The sequence below is a fragment of the Lathamus discolor genome, chromosome 6 (genome assembly GCF_037157495.1).
Source record: "Lathamus discolor isolate bLatDis1 chromosome 6, bLatDis1.hap1, whole genome shotgun sequence".
NCBI classification, from domain to species: domain Eukaryota; kingdom Metazoa; phylum Chordata; class Aves; order Psittaciformes; family Psittacidae; genus Lathamus; species Lathamus discolor.
In genome coordinates this window covers 7,642,968-7,670,374 of record NC_088889.1, presented here as the reverse complement: position 1 = coordinate 7,670,374, position 27,407 = coordinate 7,642,968, and the positions used below count along the sequence as shown (strand labels likewise).

At 44.9% G+C, this 27,407-nt stretch overlaps 1 protein-coding gene across 5 annotated transcripts in view; it reads right to left on the bottom strand.

Annotated features, from left to right (window-relative positions):
• Positions 1–26,480, bottom strand: part of AMBRA1 (autophagy and beclin 1 regulator 1) — a 139,040-nt gene extending 112,560 nt beyond the window's left edge. For 2 of the 5 annotated variants that reach the window (XM_065682934.1, XM_065682936.1), the window contains exons 1-7: positions 26,283–26,479; positions 14,525–14,777; positions 14,216–14,274; positions 13,308–13,491; positions 12,512–12,684; positions 11,692–11,758; positions 9,667–11,126 (exon numbers count right to left, since the gene is read on the bottom strand). In XM_065682934.1, the coding sequence (XP_065539006.1) occupies positions 9,667–11,126; positions 11,692–11,758; positions 12,512–12,684; positions 13,308–13,491; positions 14,216–14,274; positions 14,525–14,659 (2,078 nt within the window). In that variant the 5' untranslated portion in view covers positions 14,660–14,777; positions 26,283–26,479. Of the gene's footprint in view, positions 1–9,666; positions 11,127–11,691; positions 11,759–12,511; positions 12,685–13,307; positions 13,492–14,215; positions 14,275–14,524; positions 14,778–26,014; positions 26,096–26,282 lie in introns of those variants that run through there. The other 3 variants (XM_065682939.1, XM_065682938.1, XM_065682935.1) reach the window with 3 other exon arrangements.
• Positions 26,481–27,407: the final 927 nt, after the last annotated feature.

Below are 27,407 nucleotides of genomic sequence, written 5' to 3'. Positions count from 1 at the left end.
ATGATAGGCACTAAAAGGGTCAAGAGCAGCTACGGCTGCAGTGATTAGTTTGGCAATAACTCCAATCCGAGCAGAATGATGAAAGATGTTGCAGGGGCAAAACTTGAGGAGCGGGGAGGGCATAAGCAATTTTAATCAGCTTAAGTTACTGCATGTGCTATTTTGCTCTAGAGTGGCAGTTGTATACCAGTGCTCAGAATGCACCAATCTGCAGACAAGACATCACATTCATCCACCAAGGCCCTTAGCAACATGATTATACCAGAAATTCAGCTAGAGAGAATCAGTTCCTAGTCATCATATGATAACAGGCTTGAAAGGATGGCCAGAACATAGCCAGCTCCCTCGGTGTGCAGACAGCTTTAACTCTCCTGAGGGCTCTCCTACCTGACTTCATGCATATAATGTCTGCTTCAGATTCTCTTGTTCTGGGAGTTCCCAAAACCAGAGATTGTGTGGATAGCAGAAATCTCTGCTTACCCACGCACACAGATCTGCGTCAGCTTCTGGGATAATTACATAGGGCTCCTGTTTCTCCATAGGGAACTGAAGAGGAGGTGTCTTTCCTGAGGGGGCAGAAGCCATATCGTTTTCTCCATAGGCTTCTAAGGCTATGAAAACAGGGGTCCCACCACACATCAGTCACTTCCTTTAAAGTGCTCTTGTTCAAGCTGGAGTAATGAAGAGAGTCAGGTTAAGAGATGACTGGCAGGGCAGTTCAGCCACTTACCCCACCCCTCCCACTTCAGGAAGGCAGGAGAAGCATTTGCTTCTCCTGAATACATTTCAAGCAGAAAAATGAGTCAGTTTCCTGGCAGATAAGGAACCCTGTTTATTCACAGCCTTCAGTTCCAGCAGGTGCTTTCTCAAGAAGAGCAAGGGAGGGGGGTCAGTTACATCATCACACAAACAGCCATTTGGCACAAGCAGTTAAATATGTACGTGGAAAATGTTTCAAATGCACGTTAGCTATTCAACAGACCAGAATGGCTCAACTGGAGAGATGGAGAGTCATCACTATTTTGGTTACACTTGTATTATTGAGTCAGATCACAAGTCCTTCTCCTCTTGCTCCAGGCCCAAAGAGTAGCTGCATGCTGCTCTACTGTGAGTTCTCCAGCCCACGTTCTGTAATAAGGAGTGAATAACTGGATAAGGGCACTTTGTCCCTAGGCATACCGTGCTGTGTGCATGCATAAAAAGCGCAAAGAATGAATGCATGTATGCAATATATGTGACTGCACATCTAACGATTAAGGGCTTGTATTAGCATAAGAAAAGAGGCACACTATACTGCCAGCTCCTCCCCACACTCAAGAAAGCTACAGAGAGCTTTTAGCTAAGCAAGCCTGAAAGAGAGGGTCAGAGGGCCTGCCTATAACTTGTTTCTTATCAAAAGGAAAACCAAACTATTAACATCACTTATCTGAAGCCAGACAACAAGCTCTAGAAATCACAGCCAGATAGCTTAAGCATGTCAAAGACATCATGAGTTAAGCATCATTCCCTAGACAGAACACTACAAGTACATGAACTCAATGCACAGAAGTCAAAAATGGGAACAGGAGCAACTGCTGCAGGTCAATGGAGCTTGTCTGGACATGCTCAAGCTGCAGCAGCTGGATGAGGGGATCCACAATCAAATAAGCACAGGAGACAGCCAGCCTAACAAGGGACAGCTTTCAAGAGAAGGAAGCTATTCACACTTCGGTGTCTGTAGGAAAGCTGAGAGCTGGTATGTTTTATGGTATCCTCAAATAGCTATCTGTTTGAAGTCAGCTGTCTTTCAACTTCTAAGCAATCTGTGTTTATCTAAGATAGTTGTTGTGTGGTCATCTCATATATAGGCCTTCCTCAAAAAAACCTAACAAAACAAAACAAGCATCACAAAAACTACACCCAAAACAACACACCCAACTCTAGATCTCACTCCTCCTCAGTAGAAGCAGAAGAGTAAGCCAGTTTGGAAGCATGTAGCTCCTCCACCCTCATGAGAAACACCACTGGAATTCAGTTTTAACAAGTTCCCTTTGCTGCCATGCTGCAGTAGGTGAACACAGAGTCCCAGAACAGTCCCACAGACTGACACCTATAAACAGGTCTGTTCCCTGGAGACTGCAGGAGATTTAGAGGTGAATGCCTCATTGCTAGGCCTGGTCTACAAAGAAGAGGTGGGAGAAAGGCAGTGCTTCAACTAGGGAAACACCATGAAGGTACCTGAGAAAACAGTTACTTATGTACTGACTTAGTTTGCAAGCCAAGTGCTGCAAGAATAACATGGGGAAAAGAATATCTTTTTGTGTGCTACAGTCATTGCCATATATTTAAATTCAAGCAAAGAAAAAGAAAAGAAGGCCAAAGCCTTTCTGCAAGTTTGGCAAAGACTCATGCTCAGCTCCAAAGTACTCAGGGAATCTCAGCAGCAGGGGGTGACCTCTATTAGTCACTGCAAGAGGGAAAGCACAAGGCATCATTTTTTCCCCCACCAGCTCTCATTAATGAAGTAAAAGGGCTCTAGCAACCTTATATTATTCTTAAATCAAGAAACCAGCACAGGCGTGGGGAGGAACGTTTGTGCAAGAAAACAGGCGCCTCCTTCCTCTGTTCTTCTACATAACAACTAAGGGCACAGTGAAGAGCTGAAACTTCTACCACGTCAGTCAAACCAAGTCCTTCCTGCCCACATGGAGACAACAGGTTGTTGAAAACAACCACAAAGCTGGAAGGGCTGCAGCAATAATAACCTCAGAGCTCACGTACACATCAATCGACCATTTAGATACCATGGCAGCCTTTCCAACAGTTCAGGCTGCGGTGGCATTCTCAGGATAAAACTCATTTGTGTCTTCCATTTTTAGAGAAGTCCAAATACTTGACATGTTTGCTCATAGCCAGCACATATCCCCCATAAACACACCTAGTGATCATGTCTGACTGTTTACGTCACTTCATCACTTCAGTTTTGAACCTCCTGTCTCTGCTTGCAAATCCATTCATAACTTCTACTTACCCCACTGTTCCTCACTAACTACTTGAGATGTTCCTTTACCACCATCATTTTCAAGAACTGTAATGAGCACCTCTGGAATTATTTCTTAGCAAATCTGACAGCAGCACAGCATAATCTTTTCCAAAACTATCACAATACACATAGAGGTGACAAGGCTTGCCAGAAAATCCTACTTTCCACAGCACAGGTAAGGTCTAAAGACCACAAGCTTAAACAAAATGCTGAACACAAATGCCAGGACACCAGGCTAGCAAGGTTGCTACAAGTAACAGGCCTGAATGCAAGGGATGGGGAGAACTTATATTGGGTAGCTCCATTTAGATTGGGCACAGGCCACATCCCCACCGATGTGCAGTCTGAGCAGCCAGCACCATTATTCTCTTCTGCACAGCTGAGAGATGCGCCCTCCTCCTGCTTAACTCCCCCTTTTCCAGTGAATTCAACACATCACTGCCGCAATAGATATTAAATACTTGAATAAGCCACAACTGCTGTAAGCAATTAGGAAAAAAATAGTAACAGCATGTGTTTTGTGAAACAAGGAACAAAACAAGATGGAATACACTAAGTATGTGCTCTGTCTCCGTCAGAAGATGCATTTTGTAGCTTTAGGCAAGGCAATTCCCTCCTGCTTTAGTTCACTCCTCCCTCCCCCCCCCAAAAAAAAAGTACAGGGAGTAGCACTACTCTCTTATTTAGGTGGTAGATTTCACTTACAGAGCTGTCTCCTAGTAGGCAAATCTGTACCGACGGCAGGGGGCAAGGAAGTGTTCTGCTTGTTTTGTTTTTAAGGGTAGGATATGAGTGACATGCACCTTTTCATTCAGTGCATTGCACAGGCAGAAGGCTACCAGACACTAATATATGCAGAGACCTGAACAGCCTCGCCACTGAAATCACAACCCAGAAGCTCAGGCTCCAGCACGAACTCAAGAACAAGCTGTAAAAGCGACTGTACTCTTTTCCATTTCACATACAGCACTCACCACTGCTGGGCAGGAATGGAGGTGTTCCTACCCTGTCTATCTACTTCAATCACAGACTGGCCCCAGTTCCATCAGAAGTGAACACCCTATCTACAAATAAGAGCCAAAAGAGACCATGAGTAAGCCATGCTTATTTGCCCAAACATATTCACAGCCTTCTTTGGGAAAAGCCCAAAACCTTAGGTAACAGCTCAAGGCATACTTGAACAAGAAAATAAACACAGCCCCATGGAAAAAGTGACTGTCCAGACTCCAGTCAACAACTGCCAAGCAATCATCCATAAAATACACCCCATATTACGGAATTCTTCTGAGGATGGATGAGCAATCATTTAAATGCAAACGAAACCTTTGAGAAGGCAGACAGCGAAGAGAAGTCTGCTCCAGGCTTGGTAGGCAATGAGCAAGAAGTCCAGACCATTTCTGCCAAGCTGACAAATTCTGCACACTTGGCAGGTCTTTTACTGCACTAGCTCTTGGGTATTTCCATATCACAAGTACCTGCTCACCCGAGATCCACATCTATCCCTTTCAAACCCGTACAAAAGCTCCTCCCCTGGTTGCATTCTGCATGAGAGCCATTTCCCCTCTGGATCCCCATTCATGCCTTTCCCCAGACACTGAAGAACTTGTAAACATATGGTAACTAAGCGGATAAGCTGCAATTTAGGACTGGGGGAGCAGAGAGGGGTGAGGGGGTCCTCAAGCCACCTTGTTTTCCTTATGCAAGGACTCTGTAACTTTCAGGTTCCACAAGGAGTCAAAAAGCAAGGAGAAGCAACATTACCCCCTTGTGGCAGCAAAGCAATATGGAAACAAGATGGGAAGAGACATTTCTTTGAATACCTGCTTTAACTACAGAGAGCTACGTGTTGCCAGAAAGGTCATCAAGAGTGAAGTGAGATGTGATATGAGCTGGGGTCACTGTAATACCCAGGCAGGTGGGAACTGTACCACCACTTCCACCCTGCTGCACCCACCTGGCGTTATGTCAGGCCTCTACAAGAGCGAGGCACAAAGGTCCACTAACAGATGAAACTACCGGCAGACCATTTAAACCTTTCTAAGGGAAACACAACACAGTCAAACTGGGTTGCAATGTATAGCACTGACTCCTGGATCACATTCACAATCCTATTTCTCATCGAGGCTGAGGGCAACACAATCTTAGCTCAGGACAAAAAGAGTGGGTTTTTGCTGTGTAGCAAGAATGCAGACAGGAGGGACCACAGTCCTCAGGCAAGAGCTGACAAAAAAGACAGAAGCTTGACCCGGGACCCTGTTCCATGGTTGCAGGGAAGCTGGTCTGCACATGTCACTTGTGCACATTGCATCCAACAGACTGAACCACATCAACAAGCAATGCCTTCAGTAAGCTGTGCAACTTCAGCAGGTCAATTATTTGCACAGCATTGTGGACAGCATTGTTTATACAAGTGACCCCAGACAATACAAACTCCCCATCTCACATACACTCCTTTCTACCTGTGTGCATGGCAAAACCATCACCCAGGACAGCTGAAAAGACTTTTCAGATTTTAAGATAACTTCAGCAGTCTTGTCTGCCAAACCAAATAGGTGAGGCAAGGTGAAAATATTATGCATTCTTAAGTCACAGGCACAGAAGTTACTCATAATACAGCCTGCAGAATTTGACCTCTAGAATGAGTGCAATGGAGTGGTTACAGAGGTTTAACATAATTGCCAGACAAAGCTTCTTAATGGAAGAATAAGGATAGTAAGCATTTCCTCATGAAACACAGGCTTCATGTAAACCTGCCTGACAGAACTCATCTTTCATTTGCAGCAATTCACTCAAATCTCTAGTCAAAAGAGACAGGTAAACAGTAACAGAATTGCCCCCTTAGTACATTACAATCAGCTAAATCTTGAAAGCGTAGAGGACAAGTTTCCCTTTGTGCATTTTTCTTTTCCCCTTTTCTAGGGATTGTTTCACATGATAAATTTTAACATGTCAGCAGGGATCCACATGCCACTATTTGCTCCTTGCATCCCTTCTAGAAAGGCTGTGGCCTGAGGTGCCATGCTAGAACTCAGAAACACCACCAGATTTAAAGCCAGAGGACGTGGGGTTTTTGTAATAACACACTAGCTCTGTATATATCACTTGTGTCAAAACAGCCAAAGAGGTGGCATTTGAAGAGATGGATCAGCTTTATTAGTCAGCATTGCACTGTACCTGTCATTAACTGATGAGCTGAAATGTATTTCAGTGGAGACCACTGCTAGGATTCTATATATCATCTTCTTAGAAGGTAGCACTAGCTCCTCTCAAACAAGCAGCTGACTCAAAGAATCCTGTTTTGTTCCCAGTTCAGCTTTTCATTATCAACCTGAATTGACCCATACAGCACAAACGGTTTAAAGTACCGCACGGATCTTTTCCCTCACTAAGATTACAGTATTACCACAAGCTTCCTCAACCCATTTTTTAATTAATATGAAGTTATAGAAAAATTAAACTAGCCATCATCTGTTGCTCAGTTCTTTCCTTCATGCAGATCTTGCCAATAGCTTGTAACACCAATTTTATGCAGCACATTTCACACGGCAACTCCAGGGATTTCTGAGGCTCTTTTCACTTTGATGTTAGAAATGTGCAAAGATAGATCCAGAGAAAAAAAAACTACATTTGAATTAATGAGATCAGCCTGAAGAACATCAGAAAAGCTGAAGCTCAGTCTCAATAACTTCTGCTTAAGGTAGACCATAAGCCTTCCCTAATTTCATACCTCACTGACACAGCTTCAAGAAGCACACAGCTCAACGCCCATGCTGCTTTCAGGCCAAGCTGAATATGACAGCACTGCTGTACTGCCAAGGCTCCCAGTGACATGTTCCTCCTAATAGAGGTGCCAGAGCTGTTAGTCAGGAATAGCTTCATTACATGCTTCTTAATGCCTTTGTGATTAGCCCAAGATAATTAGCCCAGCATCATCAGAAAGGGCAAAATTCTCTCTCTACCCAGCTGACGTAGCTGCATCAACAGAATTCAAAGAACAGCCTTCATTAAACTACCTATTAACTTAATTGACCCTCTGTGGCAATGTCCTCCCAGCAAGCCAGGCAAGACAGGTCAAGGAATGGATCGTGCCCATGGAGAGGAAATGAGAATACACACACAGTTCCCAGGTAAAAATATTATCTTTAAGTTTTTCAGATGGCCTTTGAATAGAGCTCAATTGCCCAATGAGGACATCTAATGGAGAGACAAAGAACAGAAGACAGGTTACAAAGCAAATAACGGATGCCCAATGCTTAGAACTAACCTGAGGTCCATAGACACAAAATTGGCTGAAAGTGCATGCAGTTATCACTTGTACTGAAGGCTTACTCTCCCTCTTATTTCCCCAGCACTTTCAGCATTCCACAGCTTACATCTCATGACCCTTACCCACCCCTTTGCATGCTTCTGTGGCTGCAAATGTTAACAGACATTTTGGACTTTGCTGTGCGGGAGTGGTTCCAGCCCTTCCCATTGTGGAAGCACATCCTAGGTCTGGGAGACAAGAAGATTGGGTGTGAGGATGTTCGTTCTCTGCAAAAATTAGGTAAATGTGTGCTTGCTGACTTGTTATTGCTCTATAAGGAAAAACAGAACAGCTAATTTGAGAAGGGCGGAAAATTACACCTGCAGGATACGGCTATCCCACATGCAGGGTTTCTTTAAAGGGGAAAAGTTCCCTAAGTCTCCCAAGTCCACCCAATGTGTTTAACAGGAAAGGAAATTAAGTTTTACTTCAAGGAAACTGCCATGAGCATTTCATACAAGACTGCTCACTGCTTCCAGCTTCCTCACCTCAGTACAGTTAACTCCAGTTAGAGGGGAAGCAGAAACCCCTGCCATGCCTATTCTTGAGAAAGGCCCGGTAACAGAAGCAGAAGACTGGGAAAAGAAAGGAGTCCCCGTGAGCTTCTCAGCAACCTCTGCCAAAAGAGTTTCACACTAAAGGTTTCATCTTTTAGGAGTTCGCCTGGAATTCAGTTCACACATCAAACTACACACTCCCAATTAACGCCTCAGTAAAAGCACCAATTTGCACAAGTGACCAGGTAGGCAACTAACCCTTCACAGATGCCACAGGTAACAGCAACAGGCAAAGTGACCCAGAGGTCTAGCCATGGGACTCCAGCTGTTAGGCAGCATCCTGTCCAATTCTTCTATGTATATATGTGCCAACTGCCTGATCAATAAAAAACCTACTTGTCCCTGCTATTTCTGATGCTACAATGCCTCAGCCCAGAAAACAAGCCACACAGTGGACATTATATGAGCAGGCAAAGCTATTTCAAAAGAAAGGTAATGCAAGACTTACTCAAGTGCCATTTTAAAGTTAAATCTGTCAGCTCTTTCTCGCCTCTCTGCTCTTTAATACGGAACTAGAGGATACCCAATTTAAACCAAAGGCAGGTAAGTTCAGGCCCAAGAAAGAAGCAGTTACCATGTAATCAGCTTCAGACTCTCATTGTGGAAGGCTATTAAAAAAAACTGGGACAAGGATTAAGAAGCAGATGAATAATTTTATGACGACCACCACTGATTTGCTATGCAACTACAGGAACAAGAAAGGCAGCCACTGTTCCAGCCTGAGTATAATCAGCTTATCTGCAGGAAGGAGGAAAGAATTCCCTTTCCTCAGGCACTCCTGTGTACAAAGCGTCCTCAGTCAGTTACATCTGCATCCAACCCGGAAACTTTGCTTTCCTACAGCACAAAGCATCCATTTCCAACAAACAGCAAGACTGGACCTTTCCTCTGACAAGAACACATAACTTGATGGAGAGGATGTCAAACTGAAACCCAGTAGGGAAACCCTATCCGAAGTGCCAATGTAGCTGAATCATCCATACCAGCCAGTGGGAGACACTTTCACCCAAAGTATAGATCCTTCCTGGTGCAAGTTCAGTTTGGCTCATTGTTTCTTGCAACACATGTGAAGTATGTATAAAGTCCTTCCAAAAGCAAATCACTTTCTTAAAGCAGAGCCTAAAATGTGCAGTGATCAACATGCTCCCAACTGTCTCATCCTAAATATGGGTCAAAGAAACCTACTTCCAAAACTTACCTCTTTATCAAGGGCAAGCCAACTGCATGGGTTTAACCCACAGCTAAGGTATATGCCCAAAGGCACAAAGCTTTGACCTTTCTTGCCCTACATACGATGCCAAGGAAATGACTGTTAACTCTTCCAACTTAACAACAACCACATCAACAAGACAGAGCACTGAAGAAAACAATTATCACTACTCATGCCCAATTTTCCATGCAGATTCTCCATGTGGAGCAAGTGCGGGATGAGGTACAAAGGACAGCGTAGCACATCTTGTGTTCCCACCCTTCTGCAGTGTCTGGCAAACACCATGAGCACGGTTCACCTCAGAGATCTGCTGCCAGGCCCCATCCTTTTGCCTCCTGTACTATCATCCTCCTTTCCTATTGAGAGGTCCGGTCTCTGTCCTTAATCTTCAGAATCTATTGGCAGTATGACAATGGCAGCTATAAAAGACATCAATGCCAGGTCTCTATTTTCATCTACACAAGTAACACATGAGAAAAGGTTTTTAACTCTGAAAATACTGAAAAACTCAGACTAGATGGGAAAGATGTAAGAAAACAAAAATAGGAGGAAGGCCAAGCATATATCTTACCTCCTGAGTGAATCCTCCTCTGAGCTTTCCTCAGGCATTTCCTGGTTTAAGGCCTCCTGTGATACATTCCCAGGTCTGCTTGAAGCCGACTGGCTGTAAACTCTTTCCCAGTGCCCCGTCTCCTGGTTAAAGACCACTCCCACGGTCCTCTCCTCCTGCGGGGTGGAAGAGCTGCCCAGCTGCAGCCTGCCAGAGGCAGGAGCTCTGCCCTCGGTTCTCTCTGCAGGCTGCACCTGGCTGGTATTTGGAGGTACACCCTCAAACGTGCTCTGGACCTGCCCTGCTGTGTAGCTAGGCGTGCTTCTCTCCCAGCGCAGCGTGTCATTGTTAAAGGTCAGCAGGTTATGACAAGCGCGACAGCGGTTCAGGTGACCCCTGGACAAATTGGAACTGTTTTCACTGCTGTGTGGAGTCTGCTGATGGGAGGGACCCGGCCGATCAGGCTCAATGTTGTTGTTGAGCATTTCTTGAGCCTGTTGTGACTGGCTGGGCTCCCCACCAATCCCCTGATCTAACTCATGAAGCCGGTCATATTCCAGGAAGAATCGCCTCAAATCACACTGGAGCTCATTACGGATGCTGGCCGGATTGCTCGGGCCAGCACTACTACCACTGTCCACCTCAGCCCCTGGGGCCAGAAAGCCCCTCCCTTCTGTTGCAGAGGTATAGACTGATGCCTGGGAACCCCCCTCCTGCTGTCTCAGCACGGACAGCAAGCTCACGGAGGAGGCACTGGTCCTAGGGGGAGGCATGGCTTCCAGCTCTGACCGAGAGCTCATGTTCAGCACTGTCCTGGACCAGTCAGACCCACCTAAGCCTGAAGCCATCTCTCTTGCAGACTGTTGGTACCGGGACTGGTGGCCTGCCAAGGGCCCGCTGAGGGACCTTCGCGTGGGGCCCAGGCTAAGGTTGCGCAGGCTGTTGCCAGCAGTGCTGCTCTGAACTGTGCTGAAAGCAGAGGGCCTGTTAAGTATACCCTGCTCCTCCTGCGCTACGGATGCCTGCTCTGGGGGTTGATAAGGCTCTGTCTGCACAGAGGAGAAGGAAGTGCCAGTGGCCCCAGAAGACGTGGAGGGTGCGTTTTCCTGGTGTGGGAAGAGAGAAGAAGGAAGTCTTGCACTAGAGCATCGGCTGCAAAGGCACAACATCCCCAGGTGCTGGCAGCACTCTGCTGTGGGATAGCTGACACGCTCTCGGAGCCTGTTATAGACAGATGCCCTTGAATTCTCACTGGCTGGAGGCGGAGGTGGTGGTGGTGGAGGCGGTGGAGGGGATGGGGTAGCAGAGTCTTGAACACTGTTTTGCTCTCCCACCTGTATGCCAGAGGAGCGGGAGGACAACATATGCAGGAAGTTGTGAAGGAGGGGTGTGCGCCTCACGGGCTGAGACGGAAGGATAGCGCGCTGGCGGTAATGCGGCATCTCTGTGCTGTCCACCGAGATTTCCACTTCCTCATCACTCTGCAGAGGGAAGCAGTCAGAGTTCAGTCACCCCGCGGCAAAATCCTGTACTTCCAAATAAACAGCAGAAAGGCAGCTACCATCCCAGATGGAAGGATGCAGTAAGTCCCTTCCTAGAGGCCTTGACTTGCAGGAAAAGAGGTGAGACTATTTCAAAGCTCATTCTATGCATCCAAATGATCTCTTCTACAGCCCAGTGAGCTTTGACAATACACTGTTCATATCAACAGAAGCACAAGCACCTGAGTGTCAGCAGCAGTGAGCATTGTTAATACCTTGCATAGCTTCAAATCCAGCAGAATGTCACAAGAGAACTGAAACAGCAGGGCCATTGGGGACATCTGTTCCACTATTAATGAGACAGCGAGGGCAAAATAAACACACTTTGGAGAGGTCTTTAACAGCCCTGCATGTAACGCAAGATCATTCATATGACCAATTAAGGCGAGACAGAACTTGGCTTAGGACTTCAGGTTTTCAGAAAGGCACAAGGCTGCTTAGGAACAGACTAGGGTTAATGTATGGAGAGCATCTTGTAATTAGCCAATCAACACATTCCCCTTACCTGCTGGTTAGAAGGGTTAACAATTGCTGTGAGCAAGTAGTGTCCCAAGGGATCAAACCGTACCAGCCTAAAACAAAAGCAGAGCCAGAGTATTAATCATCAGGTCACATTCCACATTGACACAGGAAGCTGGACGCAGCAGGGAAGAAAATCCCATGCGAAATATTTGTAGTGAGAACATTACCACATTACCATCATCTTCTTCTGAAGGATGCCAGAAAGTTTGTGCATTAAGAAGAAAGAAACGTACTTATCAAGCTGAACACTGCAGTTATTTTATAGTCCACAGCAACACTATACAGAAGTTAAAAGCTGGAACCAAGTACTGCTGTATCAGTTGAAGTAGCCAAGATATTTTAGAGGAGTATGTATATTATAAACTGGAAATTGGTACAAAGGGAGAAATTAACTTTGAATCATTGTCTTATTTCAAACAGCTCAAAAGAAGGCATCAAGTTTCCAGCAATGCAGCTTCCTCTGTAACTGCACCAAAGCAACGGCTCAGCAACTCTCTTCCAACAACTTCTGGGTTCTCTCAACTTATTGCTGACAAGTTTAATTACTAAGCTGACAAATGAACATCAAGTAGATTCTGGGCATTTATTTGGCACAAATTTGAACATCCAAGCTGATCTATTCTTTCCAATTGCCTTTTTTTCCTGCCCACAGAACTCTTTCTACCAGCTGAGTCAGGGAGCTGCAAGCAATACCCCTCTCCACTGCCTTAGTGCAGCATCCCAGAGGATTCACGCTCCCCCATTCCCCAAATCTGACCATTTTTCCCATACAACTGTTCTCTTTTGTGGAAGCAGGAACTCACCTGACCCGCTCCATTTCACTAGCTGTTTTCACCACTGCAAAGGGCTCCCGACGACTCCAGTCCCAGAAATGTATCTCGTTGGCAGTTGCAATCAGCAAGAGCTGAGCCGTAGGATGAAAAGCAAGCGATGCAATGGCATTGTTGCTATCTGTGAACCAGCTCTCACTTCCACCCTGAATGAGGAGTCAAGAATCACAAGCAGTTTATCACAGAGTTTAAGATCATTAGGTTTCCATTTCTGCAAGACTCTGCCTAGAGAATGGAAGTGACATGCTTTCTTGGCAACAACAGCTGCTCTCATGCAAGGTCATATGTCACGCCTAGTATATAATGCTACTTCCAACAGTGACCATAGATGTATTTTTGTAGGTAAGTGCGTCTCAAGCAGCCTGTAAAAACACTGCATTTCAAAGCAACCAGGTACGTATATGTGTTTTGTCCCTGTGCCAGTCACCAGAACTGGGAGAGCAGCAGCTTCTCTAATGGAGAATTCAGATATACTCAGTGGAACAAAAACAGCACGTCTTTCACATAAACTAAACAGGTACCCTGTACAAAGTTCTCCAGCATTATCACTCTAATCAAATAAACAGGCATGGCTAAGGAGCACAACCTACCTGGTGGGATTGAATGAACAATCTGCCACCTCCTCTCTAGACAGAAGAGGATGGCTATGATCTGTTCTACGCTGTTAGAGACAGATCCCAGCAAAGCTTCCAAACAGCTCTTCAAACTCAGACAAAAAAGCCACCGCCCACCAAATACCAAAGGCATAGAAGTTTCAAGAAAGACTTACATGTAAATCCCAAATTCTAACCTCCCCATCCAGGCATCCTGAAGCAATGAGGCCTGGGATGGTGGGATGGAAGGTGACACACCAGGGAGTGCGGCGATGTCCAACCAAGGAATGAACACATTTGCCCGTTTTCACCTCTGTGATGTAGATGTTGTGGTTCACATGTGTGGAAGCCATTAGGGTCCTAGGAATGCAGAAGGTAAGATAAACATTAGCATGAGAAGAATACAGCAAAACCAGACCATGGTTAGCTTCATCTCAACAGGGTCTGCTCACACCTAACCCAACAGCTCTCCCACGCAGAGCTCAAAGGATACAAGACTACTGTTTCACCAATGGCCACAAAGCTTCCTGTAGCCAGATTTCAGGGTCTGTGCAAACATCAGCTCATCCAATCTGCAAGCACAGACTTGACCTTAGAAGTCAGAGTGAACATGCAACTCTGAAGGAACTCCTGAATAACAGTTTGGGGCAACTAAATATTCCCAGTTCTCTACACCATCTCAACCACTGTCAAATCAAGTGACTGAGAAACCCCCACCTCCATTTCTGCTTCCAATACACCCATCATTCTGCTCTCTTCTTTAGTCCTAGATATCCCAGTGGGTGTGCCAGATCATATGGCATGTTGTGCTAAAACACCCTCAAGTTTCATATGAAATCCCACAATGGCCACACAGATCCTTTTTCCTTAGAACTATGCATCACTTGGGTACCTCAGGAATTAAGCACCAACTATGCTGGAAGCTGTGAGATTAGGAGGGTGCACACGTTCCATCCGTGCACGTGAGGAACCAGAAGTTTCACTCAGCTATTCAGGGCTGGACAAGTGAATGGGCACAAGCCTCCATCACTTTTGTAAGCGTAAGGAGACTGCTGAAACAGGGAATGAACTAGGAGTTAATTACCTGTCTGGACTAAACGCCAGCAAGAAGGTGGAGCGTGGACTGTCTGGTAACTCAACTTTCTGAAAAAGCCAACAAAGCAGGAAGTGTTGCAAGTGTCATATGATCATACTTTGACTGTAAGACACACAGACAACAAGGGGAACCCGCTGCAGGAGCATATCTAGTATTACATCACTGCAGAAACTGAACAAAGCCAGAGAGCATATCAAGGGTAACACGTGAAATGTACAATCACAAGACAACTTATTTCAAATCCCTGCCTCCCCCCACTCCAAGGTCAAGCGATGCATCTCTATCCCACAACCTTACCTTGCCCTCCCATTTCATCCATCGAGTTTTATCCTCCACCAACTCCTGCAGGAGCCGCTGAGCACCCAAGGCTTGGGTGCCCCGTTCCCTACCCCACAGGATGCGGACAGCATTCTTCTCCGGTACAACCTTCATGGCTCTTAGCAGCCAATGTGACACCAGCTACTGGGAGAAGCCACCAGGTTCCAGATGACAACCACCACCAAGCTACCAATAGGCTATCCACATTTCACTTGTTTATCTTCATGGAAGCCTAGAAAGAGAAGAGAATGATAAGGCAGGCAGCTTTTACCTTCATCACCTAGATGAAGTAGGAGTTTTAAATCCCAAAAGACTAGATTTAAGAGAAAAATCTATTCTCTCCTGCAGCCTTTGCTACCTTCTTCCATTAATGAGGCCCAATTTTGGCATTTCTGCAGCCAAAGATTACTTTGAAAGGTTTTTGAAAGCATCCAGCCCTTTGTACACATGCCCTAGGCATACACAACTACAGAGAATAAAAAACTGGCCTTGAAACTCTTTCTCTTCCCTCAATCTCCTGCTCTATACAATAAGGAAAAGAGAGATTTATGAATAGACAGTCTTTACACCTTGAAGAATTAGGTCCTGTCCGGGAAGGGTGACTGACAGCTATTGAAATAGTGTTAAAAAATTGACAATATGACAGAGGAGTCTACAGGGAATTATTCCAATTTCAGTAATAGGAATTATTATCATTGCAAAGGTCAGACAACTGAGAGACGTCAAGTCCAGATTACTTCCAATGCCATCACAATAGCTTACAACATTATGAAAACAACCCTGTATCAGAGCAAAACCTTACACTGTAGTGGTATCTTGGCCAACTCCATCAAGATGATTCATTTTGCCTGTCTGCACATCATCTTTCCATCTAGATTGCTCTTAGAACAACAGTTCACTCAAGCAATGCACAATGGCACAGATTAATGCTTTTAGTGCCAGCTTTCTAAGGGGAAAAAAGTTAATTCTCTGAAGGAACTAAATACAACAGCAACCAAGTTATACAACTTTTGAATGGTCTCATACATTGGAGTTTGCCACTCAAAGTTCTCCAGAAACAAGAGTTTCTTAGAATACATAAACCAAACACTGATGCAATGCCTTCTGATCCCAGCAGCATGCACATATTCTGTCATTCTCTCAGAACATAAAGATGTAAAGATAAATCCTCCTCAGTTCACATTACACTAAGCAAAACCATCAGTATTCAACAGAGATGGAAGAGGCAACTCAGAAAAGCAAAAACACATACAGGGGGGAAGAAGCGTCATGTACCTACAAAGAGCTGAATTGTTAAATGGCAGAACTCAGAATGGTCATTGGCAAACCTTTCCTTCCTCCCACTCGCCCTAAAAAAACCTCCTGAGCAGATGATTTAAGGCAGCTGCTGCTTACAGGGAGGAGCTGTGTGAAGAGATAAGCCAGGAAAATTGAGTTCTAATAAAGCAGACCAGTTTTCATTGCAAAAGTACAATAAAGGGTACTGAAGTGATGAACAAGTAAAGGCATCCATCTTCCTAGAACAGAAATTCACCACAACGAAATTCAAGCTAGCTGGAAATCCCCTGACCCTTAATGTGAACAGCATGGGGATCATCTATTTCAGAGAAGCTGAATTCTGCAGTGTAAAATAAGCCTTCTTTCAAGAATCCATGAAAGTCAGCCAAACATTAGGTGGGAATTATTCTACAAAATAAAAGCCTTATTGGAAAGCAACACAAAACCTAAAGATGATGCTTTTAAGAATCCACTTGCAGCATGACCGTGCAGATTAAAAAAGCCCAAATCCAAAAAAGCCAAACCAAGGATAACTGGAGTAGATAGAGCCAAAAGCACAGTATAATACAGGAATCACTAACCCAAACCCCTTTTTTTCACTAAATGCTAATAAATCCTCATCAGGATTCTGCAAACAGCCCCAGCCACCCATTTTCAGCAACGACTGGATTCAGATGGTAAGCAGTGCAGAAGGGAAGACAGCTCAGAGGGCAGGCAACAAAAAGCCTATTTTACAGGAGGAAACCTTAAGTCTAGTTTCATCTAATAAAATTAAGAAAGCAGTAAGTGAATATTCTATATGGGTGCATTCAAGGAGGAAGAACTACAACATCCCAACATATAAACCAGACACAAAAGGAAGACAAGACTTGCAGACAGAATAGGCTCAAAGCTTGCAGATCTCAAACATTAAGCTTTGGAATAGCCTTTCAATAGCTATAAAGGACAAGCAACCTAAGAAACTTAAAAGATCCTAATAACTTACAAGCAGGATAACCCAGTTACTCATGAGAAAGAACAAGCTCTAACAACTTTGCAACATTTCAGTCCTGTCAGGAGGACTAATGTTCCCTGAAGTAAAACAGCAACAAGGAAATCAAGAGGTTTAACAAACATCTTTATGCCACGTTTACTCATTGCAAAATAGAGAAACAGGTAACACCTACAACTGCAGTTAGTGAACCTCTTGTATTCACCTCACTGAAAGGCCAAGTCCCCTTCACAATAAAAAAATCAAGTACCTACCTTAAGACAGCTTATCTAGGTCTTTGCAGATGTGTGCTAATTTGGCTATAACACACACTCCATATGTGAGCCTTCTGAGCATGTTTGAACTTGATGGTTTTCCCTCAGGGACTGTCCCTGGCTTTTTCAGCTTATTCTGCTTCACCTCTTTATCCCATTCGAAAAGAAAACAAAGGAAACTCAGACTCGGATGCCTACACAGGACCCTGCTGACTTGTTCAATGTTTTTAAAAGCTGGGATCTCTTCAGAAAACACTGAATGTACCCTTGTCTAGTGGGGCTGGCACATCAGTGTTACCCCAGATCCCTTTGGGAGCCAAGCTTTATCCATGCATCATCATGGAAAGTTTACTCCTTTACCTGAATTAGCCTGAATACAATAACTGCTCTCCACAACCTGGTGACACATTCAGCAACACTTCAGTCTGGGAAAGAAAATTACAGCTGTCAAATGGAGAAACAGATATAGTGTAGACATAGGCATTGCCTTCACTCACTTTAGCAGGAAGCTTTTAACTGTATTACTGAATCATATGTTGAGTTTTGGGGGCTTTGTTGTTATTGTTTTTAAAGGACCAAGTTCCTTCTCTAATCTAGTCAAAATACCCACCAACTCCAACCATTCTGCTCAAATATAACATACCAAACTATGACAGCATGTTTGCCATGTTAGCACACAAACCATGCAAGTACCAATCATATTTATAGCTACTCAGGAGCCATCTGACTAACAAGGTTTAAATGAAACACAGTGGGCTTGAAAATACTTCTCAAGCCCTCAGCACAAAGAAAACTTGCAGCTCACTGGATCAAACCTGTCCAGGCAAGTGGCGGACTGATTCAGTAACAGCTTGTGTTACAAATACCCATGCTATCATAACTGATAGACAGCTGACCACCAAAACAAGGAATGTCTCTGGGGTTGGTATTTTTCTATTTTCTTGTTGTTGGAGGGGTATTTTTATCATCGGAATGACCAAAAGTGGAGTCCAGCAACTGGAAGATTATTATATGATGCCCTGGATGCGGTCCAGGGCACCAGAGAAATTCTGAAAGTGAAGAGTCATAAATTTTTCTATAATTGGCAGCTTTCTTTCCCTAAGTTTTCTCCCTTCAGGGCATTTTAGGACAGCATGCTGGGCTGTTTACAGTGTTGGAAAGCATTACACAGCCCAACCCCAAGTCCTTTACTTGCTCTGTGCCAGCTGTCCTCAAAGAAGCCTTAAGAATCCCCAGCCTCAGAGCCATAGATGCTGACTTGTAATTGTCACTTTTACAGATACTGAACCCCTAGAAAACCTAAGTGAAGGAACAAATTGGCAATCACAGAATCATAGATCAGCTAGGGTTGCAAAGGACCTTAAGATCATCTAGTTCCAACCCCCTGCTATGAGCATGGTCACAGCAGACCATACTGCCCAAGGCTCTGTCTGTCCAACCTGGCCTTGAATACTGCCAGGGACACAGTAATACTTCGTAGGGGTACAGAATTCCATGAAAACACTGACAAAAAGGTAGGGAAAGAAGAGGAATAAAAAGAAGCACATTCAAATTGCCATATAGAAAGGATGTCAAGATATTTTATACATCACACAGTGGCTTACAATTCCAGTTAGAAACGTAAGCACTTTACAGAGATGATGTTCCAATCTCTGAACATGCCATTCCCCCCCTTACAACATCTTTGGTGCTATTAATGTTGTGGAGATTCAGTACCACCATTCTGCAAGTGCAGCTGCCTTTGATGCAAAGGAGGTATCAGAGAACTACCTCATGTTATTCCATTCTCCACTGGGGGAAAAGAAAAAGTTACTTCATGTGGCCTTCAGCTCACAGCCTACAAATCTATTAGCACTCCAAAGAACTGCTTGCTTGCGTGCTGAGCCCAACACTAAAAGCCTTTCCTGACGCGTATGTACAGAAACAGCGTAAACAGCTCTACCAGTGTTTAAAAAGAAAAGATAAGAAAGCAGCAAACAGTAAGAGCAATTTGTAATGGGAGTTCTATCCAAAAGATACAAATGTCCAAACAATTGCAGGCAATTCTGCTGCCCAAAGAGGTCTCAAGTGACTGATGAAGAAAGAGGCAACATCAAGTGAAATATAAAAGTTGTCTCTGGCTTTGCAATCTGGGAACCATAAAGAGAATGAACATATAAACTTCCCTGGAGAAAAGCATGTGCTGGTAGTTTCTGTTTCAAAGTCCCTTTGTCAAGTTTTAAGGCTTCCAAAATACACTGACTCTAAGATGGGTATGTTTTGCATAGGTTACAGGCCAGGACAAGCTGTATAGTTTGTATTAAAAAGAAAACCAAAACAAAACCGAAACAGTTGTGAACAATGAAGCATGCCACTGACCTGCACAAACACAAGCAAACTTATCTCTAGAAAAAGACAAAAAACTGATTATGAGTCCTCTGAACTATATCAGCTCTGGCCATGTGCCTACCTATCTTGTCACCAGTAACTTCTGTTTGCAGAATGTCTGTTCTTCAGTAAAGTATCTAGCACTAACAAGAAAGCATGCCCTTTCACTTACTCCAAATGAAACTGCAGCATCTCGGGCTTTGAAATCTCTAATATCTTGCTGGTATTCAAGAGTATTTTTTACTGTATTAAATAAATTTTAATTTAATAAATGTTAGTCATAATTTAGCATTCCCACTATTGTACATGTGGGTGGGTTCTCCAAGAACCAGCAGATCATCAGACTTGCGATAATACAGTGTGTCGTGCTTTAAACAAAATCACACAGCTCGTTCACTCACTCCCCCCCCCCCCCGCTTCTTTCCCTCCTTCTACTCCTGGAGGGACGGAGAGGAGCATTGAAAAGAATGCAACTCCCACGGGTTGAGATGAGAACAGCCCAGTAACTAAGGTATAACACAAATCACTGCTGCTACCACCAATAATAATAATGATAAAGGAAATAACAAGGGGAAAGAATACAACATCTCAGCACCAGCCAACCGATAACTCCCCCACCCCACCCGACCGAGCACCAACCGATACCTCATCTAACCCTGCAGTCCCTTGCCCTTCCAGGTAACTCTCTGTTACATCCTGGGCATGACATGCTGTGGTATGGAATACCTCTTTGGCTAGTTTGGGTCAGGTGTCCTGTCTCTGCTTCCTCCCGGCTTTCCCTCCTCCCTGGCACAGCATGAGGCTCACAAAGTCCTTGGTCAGACTAAAACATTTGTGTTATCAGCTCTGCTCCCAGCCCAAAAGTCAAAACACAGTGTGCACTAGGTACTAACAAGGAGAAAAATGACTGCTACTGCTGAACCCAGGACACAGTGAAAGCACTGTATGCAGCGGTACAGCCTAAAGTGCTTTATCTTTGCTGCCAGTGATGCTCTTGTAGGCTGTAGTCACAAGACATGCTATTTCCTCAAAGTATTTTCTGTAACAAACCAGTTTCCCTTGTATTTTACCCCGTTTAATTTTGACAATCGGCTTTATCAAGACCCCCATGTCTTTCAGAAGCTCAAAAGAGCAAAGAAAACATTGTGCCTATTGAAGACAGTCTTGTCAGTGACTCCAGATTTCACAACCCCTCCTCTTACAGGAGCTTCACTGATTAAGCAATAAAACCTAGCTCTGAAACCCACAGACAGGAGACCTGCAAGAACAAACCAGATGCCTAAACCAATTTGGAATACATGTGAGCAATCACACAGCTGCAAGGAGTTTTCAGTTCCCCTCCTTGTTTATACTCCATGTTTTCCACCCCCTCTGCAAAAGGAGATTAAGATGCCGACACCCTCCTAAATTCCATGAAACAATACTATATAAGAAGACCCAGAAACACTATCCTGAACATAAGACCTGAATTCTACCATCAGTTTTGTTAAAGACATTGGTTCAATCCATACCCACTAATACTTTTCATTGGGTCTCCACTCCCAAGACTGTGCAAAACAAGACAAGTTTATGCAGAACCAACACAACAAAGAAACCCAACTGATTTCCCCTCTTTGCACTGCATCTCTTCAGCTAAACAAACAAGACAACTAAAAGAGTCTTAGTTCGGTAAGTAATTGAACTATGTACACTGGAATTCGAACAATGCTGTAAGAACAACAAAATCGGTTCAAAAAAGGGTGACATGACTCATATCCAGAATAGTTCCAAGGATCAAAACTTAAGACAAGTGCTGAAGGAACAGGACTATGTTCAGTAGAAAGCGACAGGGTCACATGAATTTCTGATAATGTACCTGATCAGCTAAGTTCTCCTCAGACATCATGATTGTTGTCCATTAACTCCATTTGTGGTACTTCCCCATGGGCTTTATGACTGTTCTCATAGCAGCCTTCCAGTACATGAAGGGGGCTACAAGGATGCTGGAGAGGAACTCTTCATCAGGGACTGAAGTGGTAGGACAAGGGGTAATGGGTTTAAACTCAAACAGGGGGAGTTCAAGTTAGACATAAGGAAGAAGCTCTTTATCATGCGGGTGCTGAGGCACTGGAACAGACTGCGCAAAGAAGTGGTAAACATTTTACGCCTGGCAGTGTTCAAGGCCAGGTTGTACAGAGCCTTGGGCGACACGGTTTAGTGTGAGGCGCCTCTGCCCACAGCAGGGGGTTGGAACTGGATGATCTCAAGGTCCTTTCCAACCAAAACCATTCTACGATTCTATGATTCTCAGCAATTCTTGGGTTAAAACAAACAAAAAACCCCAAACAGAAAACGTTCTGCACAGAGACAACTTGCGGGTATCTTGCAGCAGTATCTAAATGAACAGAAAACTGGAAATAAAATTAATGCAGAAATAAAGCTACGTTGCACTAGAGCCTTTAAACAAACCCACAAACAAAAACAGTCTGCAGAGGTATAACAAACAAGTATCTTGAGCATGCTTAATCAAAACAATGAAAAAGGAAAAACTAGAACCCATTCTTTTGTTCTGTTTCTGTGTCCTTGATTAAGCTTAAAAAAAAAAAAACCAACCCAAAAGCAGCTTAACTTAAGACACCAGAATCATGCAGATTCCGGACATCAGAGCACAGAGCCAGCTTTAGAGTCCCTTAAATATGGAAAACCCCACTAAAAAATAAGCCTTAGGAGGACAGAGAAAGTAAGTTTATGATGCAGCTATGGAACAGAGTCCAAGACTAATATGATGAAGGTACTTTAATTACATGGCTCTGGTTTTAGTCTTCAAAGGTTTTAAGATATTCCCTAAAGTATTATTCTGCAATCTGAAGTTTTCCCTTGATTAAGGTCTGACAGATGTGGAAAGTAATTCCAAAGCACATCTTTTGCACTAGGTACACAGCTCTAGGTTGTATCCACAGCTCTAAGCACTTCCACATAAATCAGAAGAGGATTCCTAAAGAAAAATAACTTGTAATAGTACTTCGTGATTAAAAAATTCAATGCCATGTTTTAAATTGAAACTACAAACAGCTTAAGAAATTCAATTATATTACAAAGATGTCATTGTCATTTTAAGATCCTATATGACTGCAACAACGAGCTGATTGCCATTAGAATCTTAATTTGCCTTCCCAGGCTGAATTAAATGAGCTATAATACTCTTAGAGGAACTTTAAAATTGCTAGTTATTTAAAGCAAAATGATCAAGAAGTGGAAGAGAAACTTGCAGCTTTCAACTCCTAAAGGTCAGAAAAGGAATTGTAAATATAAAAAGGGAAGTAATAAAAATAAAACTAAGTCATCAAGCAGTGTCTGGAGTCTGACAGTTTCATTTACCAATGAGAATATGAAGCACTTTCATGACTATTATTACAATTTCCACATATACTTAATGAATTCTTGAGAAGAGAGATATTAGTTCCAATCCAGAAGACGTGAAATTATATTTATTCTCTTCCTCAAGCTGTAAGATAAGTCAAACAGAAGAGCTGAGATCCAGAAGATTAAGAGTTGGTTTCCATAATTCCATACTCAGACCATGGCATCTTTTGCTAAGTATTGTACACAGCAGGAAATGAGGGAGAGAGAGAAAAACAGAGAACTAGGGCAAAAGATAAAGGAAGAGAGAGCAACAGCACGACATTGAGTTCAGATTAACCCCTTCAGAGAACTAGCCTCATTTAGACAGGAAAGCAAAGGAATTTTCAATTCAAAATCCAGTATTTACATTAAAAATCACATCAAGATTCCTCAAGCTCAAGAGCCACAGCCAAGTGCCCCCTACTGACACCGTACACACAAGAGAAATTTGGGAGCACCAACAGTAGAGTAGCAGAAGCAGCATCGGATATCCACAAGATGAAGATTTTATGCATTCAGGACTGCACTTCACGCATGTGTGCCTTATCCAAGTAATAAAGAAACAGCAAGTGGAAGCAAGAGCATATTTTATACAGCACAGCTGATATAATTTCCTGCTCACATGGAAATAATCAAATAAGGTAACAAGCCAAAAAGCAAAAATGATCTACACAGAAGCTAAAGTCTTCATGCAAAGATGTATTACAACCAAAGAAGAGCTGGGAGACAATGAAGATTTAGACTCTGAACAAAGATTAACAGCCAGTTCTTGACACCCCTTTCCTTTGTGGCCTTGGATGGAGACTGTGGGAGAAATATAAAGGGAGGGAGAGGAAAGTGTTCAAAACATGGGCAAGAGACTCCTCTCAGAATCCTGCACTGCTCAAGGTGGAGAATTAGTGCTACATACCAGGAAGAGGATGGCAGGAATTGCTCTGCAGGCACAGCCCTCGCTGTGAATGCTGGAATTGGATCTGTGTGAGCACATAGATTAAGAGGACTCTCTCCACGCCCAGACCTGGCACCTCATCATCCTGTGCGCCTTCAACAAAGAGTTTACACAAACTGGAGACAACAAACAGCTACCAGACAACAATTCTAATTGTTGTAGGTCTCCTCTTGTCTTAAGCAACCCAATCAATGGGCCTTTCATTAAGCGGCTGCTACATCATATAACAACTTCCCATTAAAATAGTTCTAATATTAATCCTCTTCCACTGCACATCACTTTCAAAAACCACAAGTCTCTTGTCCTCACCTTATTGATATTTTGTTGCTATCACCCTCATTACAAGCTTAGTGCAGAGCTACTAACACAGAACACACAAGGCAACCATTAAATATGCCCTTTATCAGGTCTCCAATAATACAAACTCAATAGGGGAAAAAAGGTACCTTAATGCTATTTGTATTAATGGAACTAATAAGCATTAACATAGACAGTAACTTTGTAATAGCCTCGAATTCAGTTAACTCACTAACCATGGCATGAAAGACACTGAAGTTACTTTCCAGAAGTTTCATATAAGATTATGACACAAAAAAAAGAAGTCTCCAAATGCTTAACTTATAGCAAAGGGATAGCAGCAGAGAGTATCATTGCTTGGCTTCTTTAAAACTTGTTACAACTGCGTTAAAGTACTGCAGAAAAAAATGGGAAAGTAGGAAACAACCAAGCAGGAATCCAGAGGGTCAGTTATGACTCAGAAAAGGGCAAAAGAAAGAAAACTAAGGAGAAGCTGTCAGCAAAGTAAACATTCTGCCTAAACTCCCCAGCAACTGAATCTGAAAAGGCAAGTCCAGATACTTGGATCTAAGCGCATTCTTCATTCCAAGTATTAGAACAGATATAAATGCTAATGGACTGCCGCGCTTGTAAACATCCACGCTGCCACAAATCGTCAGATGAGTACAAGATATTGATTTGTTACCACTGAAACACAAATGGATGAACTTAAAACAATATTTATCTACAGCAACACCAATTGTGAGGCACAGGACCAGAAAGCTGTGCTGAAGAGTTATGAACACTAGGAATAACATCACAGCAGCCTTTCAGAACACAAACAAGGAGTCTGAATTAAACAGGGAATTGCAGCTACTGTTGCATGCCTCACTCAAATCTGCCTGGATTTAACCCCATGCCACGTTCTGAAGACTGACCCAACAACAAAATTAAACAGCCCAGTAATGGGTTGGCAGCACATTACCAGCAGGTCATTCTTAGGTCCCATTTTAACATTCCCATTAGCAATTTGAAAGAGGATGGGAGTGGCAAAGGCAAAGAAGCCAGATGACATTTGCAGAGGACACCAAACTGGGTGGTGCAGTAAACAAGGACAAATATAGAAAAACACAGTGGGATTTTATATAAAGACCCAAGAACATTTCATACAGAGGAGAAAATGGAGCAGCACTGAGCGTTCCTCCTGGATGTATTTATTGACATAGCTGGTCTTCCTGAGCACTGGCTCACGCCTTGGTAACTACTGATCTCAAACTGGTCTCTTATTTCAGAATTATACCATAAAAGCATACCTCAGGAAAAACTACATGTAACCATGTAAGGCATCTCCTGAAGATGAAACGTTTTAGTGCAGCAACTGTGCTGCAGAAGTTGTTCAATAAAGGCAGCAGAAAGCACGGTACTGACACAACAAGAAGTAACCTCAAAAACCTCAACACTACACAAATCTACGTGTTGTAGGTGAAAACAAAAGCGTTTCTATAGCTAATGAATTAACCAGGCTTGCTCCCTCACAAGAAAAGAGGTTACCAAGTGTCATCGTACCAGGGTCGCACACGAACGCCATTTATACACAATACTACTTACACAAGCAAGTGTTCTACAACACACGATGAAAAAGAGAAGGAGAAATAGAGAAGACAACACTCACTTCACCTTTCATTTGGCTGAGGCCGGAGCACAACAACAACAACAGCAACATTCATTACTTCAGCCTCCTAAAGCAGCCTGACCTTACCCTCCCGCGATGCCTGGAAGCCCCGGCCCGGGCTGCTGGCCTGTGGGAGCAGCAGGAGGGAAGGGGGCGATGGAGAGGGAAGCCCAAGGCGCCCAACGGGAGCCCGGTGCTCAGCAGCGCCCAGGGGTGGCAGGGGCACCCCCCCGGGACGCGGAACCGCTCTCCCCTCTCTCCCTCCCTGCCCCAACCCCGGCGCCGCGGGTTTCGCCCTCACCAGCCGCGGCCGGCCAGCGGAGCCCACAGCGGCCTCCGCGCTCCCCCACCCGCCGCAAGGCCGCGGTCTCGGAGCTCCCGAACAAAGGCCCCGGAGGCGAGAGCCGGCCCCGCTCCTCCCGCCGTGGCGCGGCGGCCCCGCGCGGGCAGGTGCCCGCCGCCTTCCAGGGCGCCGCGGCGGGGACGGCCGTGCCCGCCCGCCGGGGGAGCAGCGGCGGCGGTGGGGCCCCGGCCTGGAGCCTGGCCGAGCGCGTAGGCCCGGAGCCTACCTGCCGGGGAAGGGCTGGGGCCGGGCGGAGCGGGGCCGGGGCCAGGCCCGGAAGGAACGGCCCCAGTGCTCGGTCGTCGCCGCCGCTCCGAGCTCCGGCCAGGCGAGCCAGCCGAGCGCCGAGCCGGGCCCGAAAAGCGGCGCCGAGAGCGGTACCAAGGCCCGAGCAGCCGAAACTAGAACGCCGCCAGGCCGCGCCAGCCGAGCGACGAGCTCTTCCACCGCCGTGCGGCGAGGCGCCGGGGCTGCGCTGCTCGCGGCCGCTGGAGGGAGACGGAGAGCAGGCGAGATGAGTCGAGCCCCGAGCGTGGCGGGGGGCGGATGTTGTGGCTGGGCCTGGCCGGGCTGCGCCGACGGGCTCCCACCTGGCGGAACGGGAACGGGAAAGGGAACGGGAACGGGAACGGGGCCGGGAGTCGCGCTGTGCCGGGCCCCAGCTGCGGTGTGGCGGCCGAAACTCTCCGCTGGTGCCGGGCCGGGGACTGTGCCTGCACCAGCACCTGTACCTGGCACGGCGGGTACCGGCCTGCTGCCGCGGGGTGGGAAGGCCGCAGGGGCAGGTAGCACCCTGGTGGGACATAACACCCTGCGGACCGAGATCCTCGTCTCGTGTCTTGGGGCTTCTCCCCCTCCAGACTGATAGAAGGTGGGAAAACTGTGATTAAAAACAGGCAAGAAAAGAGAAATGGTGTCAAACACTGACTGCTACGGGTGGCGGATGAGATGGAGCTGGAAACCTTTTCTGAAAGGGGACAGTTTATTTTTATATATATTGTCATATATAGCCAACATTGTGCATGGTGAAGACACAACATGTGTACACAGCCCCTCTGGGAGAGCGGCACCCTGCAATGAGGGGCCCTGAAGAGGCAGCACCATCTTGCTTTCTCCTCTGTACTGCATTAAGGCTGAAAGAGTTGGGGTTGTTCAGTCTGGGAGAGGACTGGGGAGGAGAAAAAAAAAGAGAGGAGATTCAGGCTGGATGTGAGGGAAAAACTCTATACAATGAGGGTGGTAAAACACTGGCAGTGGACAGCAATGGACAACAAAACAATGGAGACATTCAAGGCCAGGTTGGATGTGGTTCTGAGCAACCTGATCTGGCTGAAGATGTCCCTGCTCATTG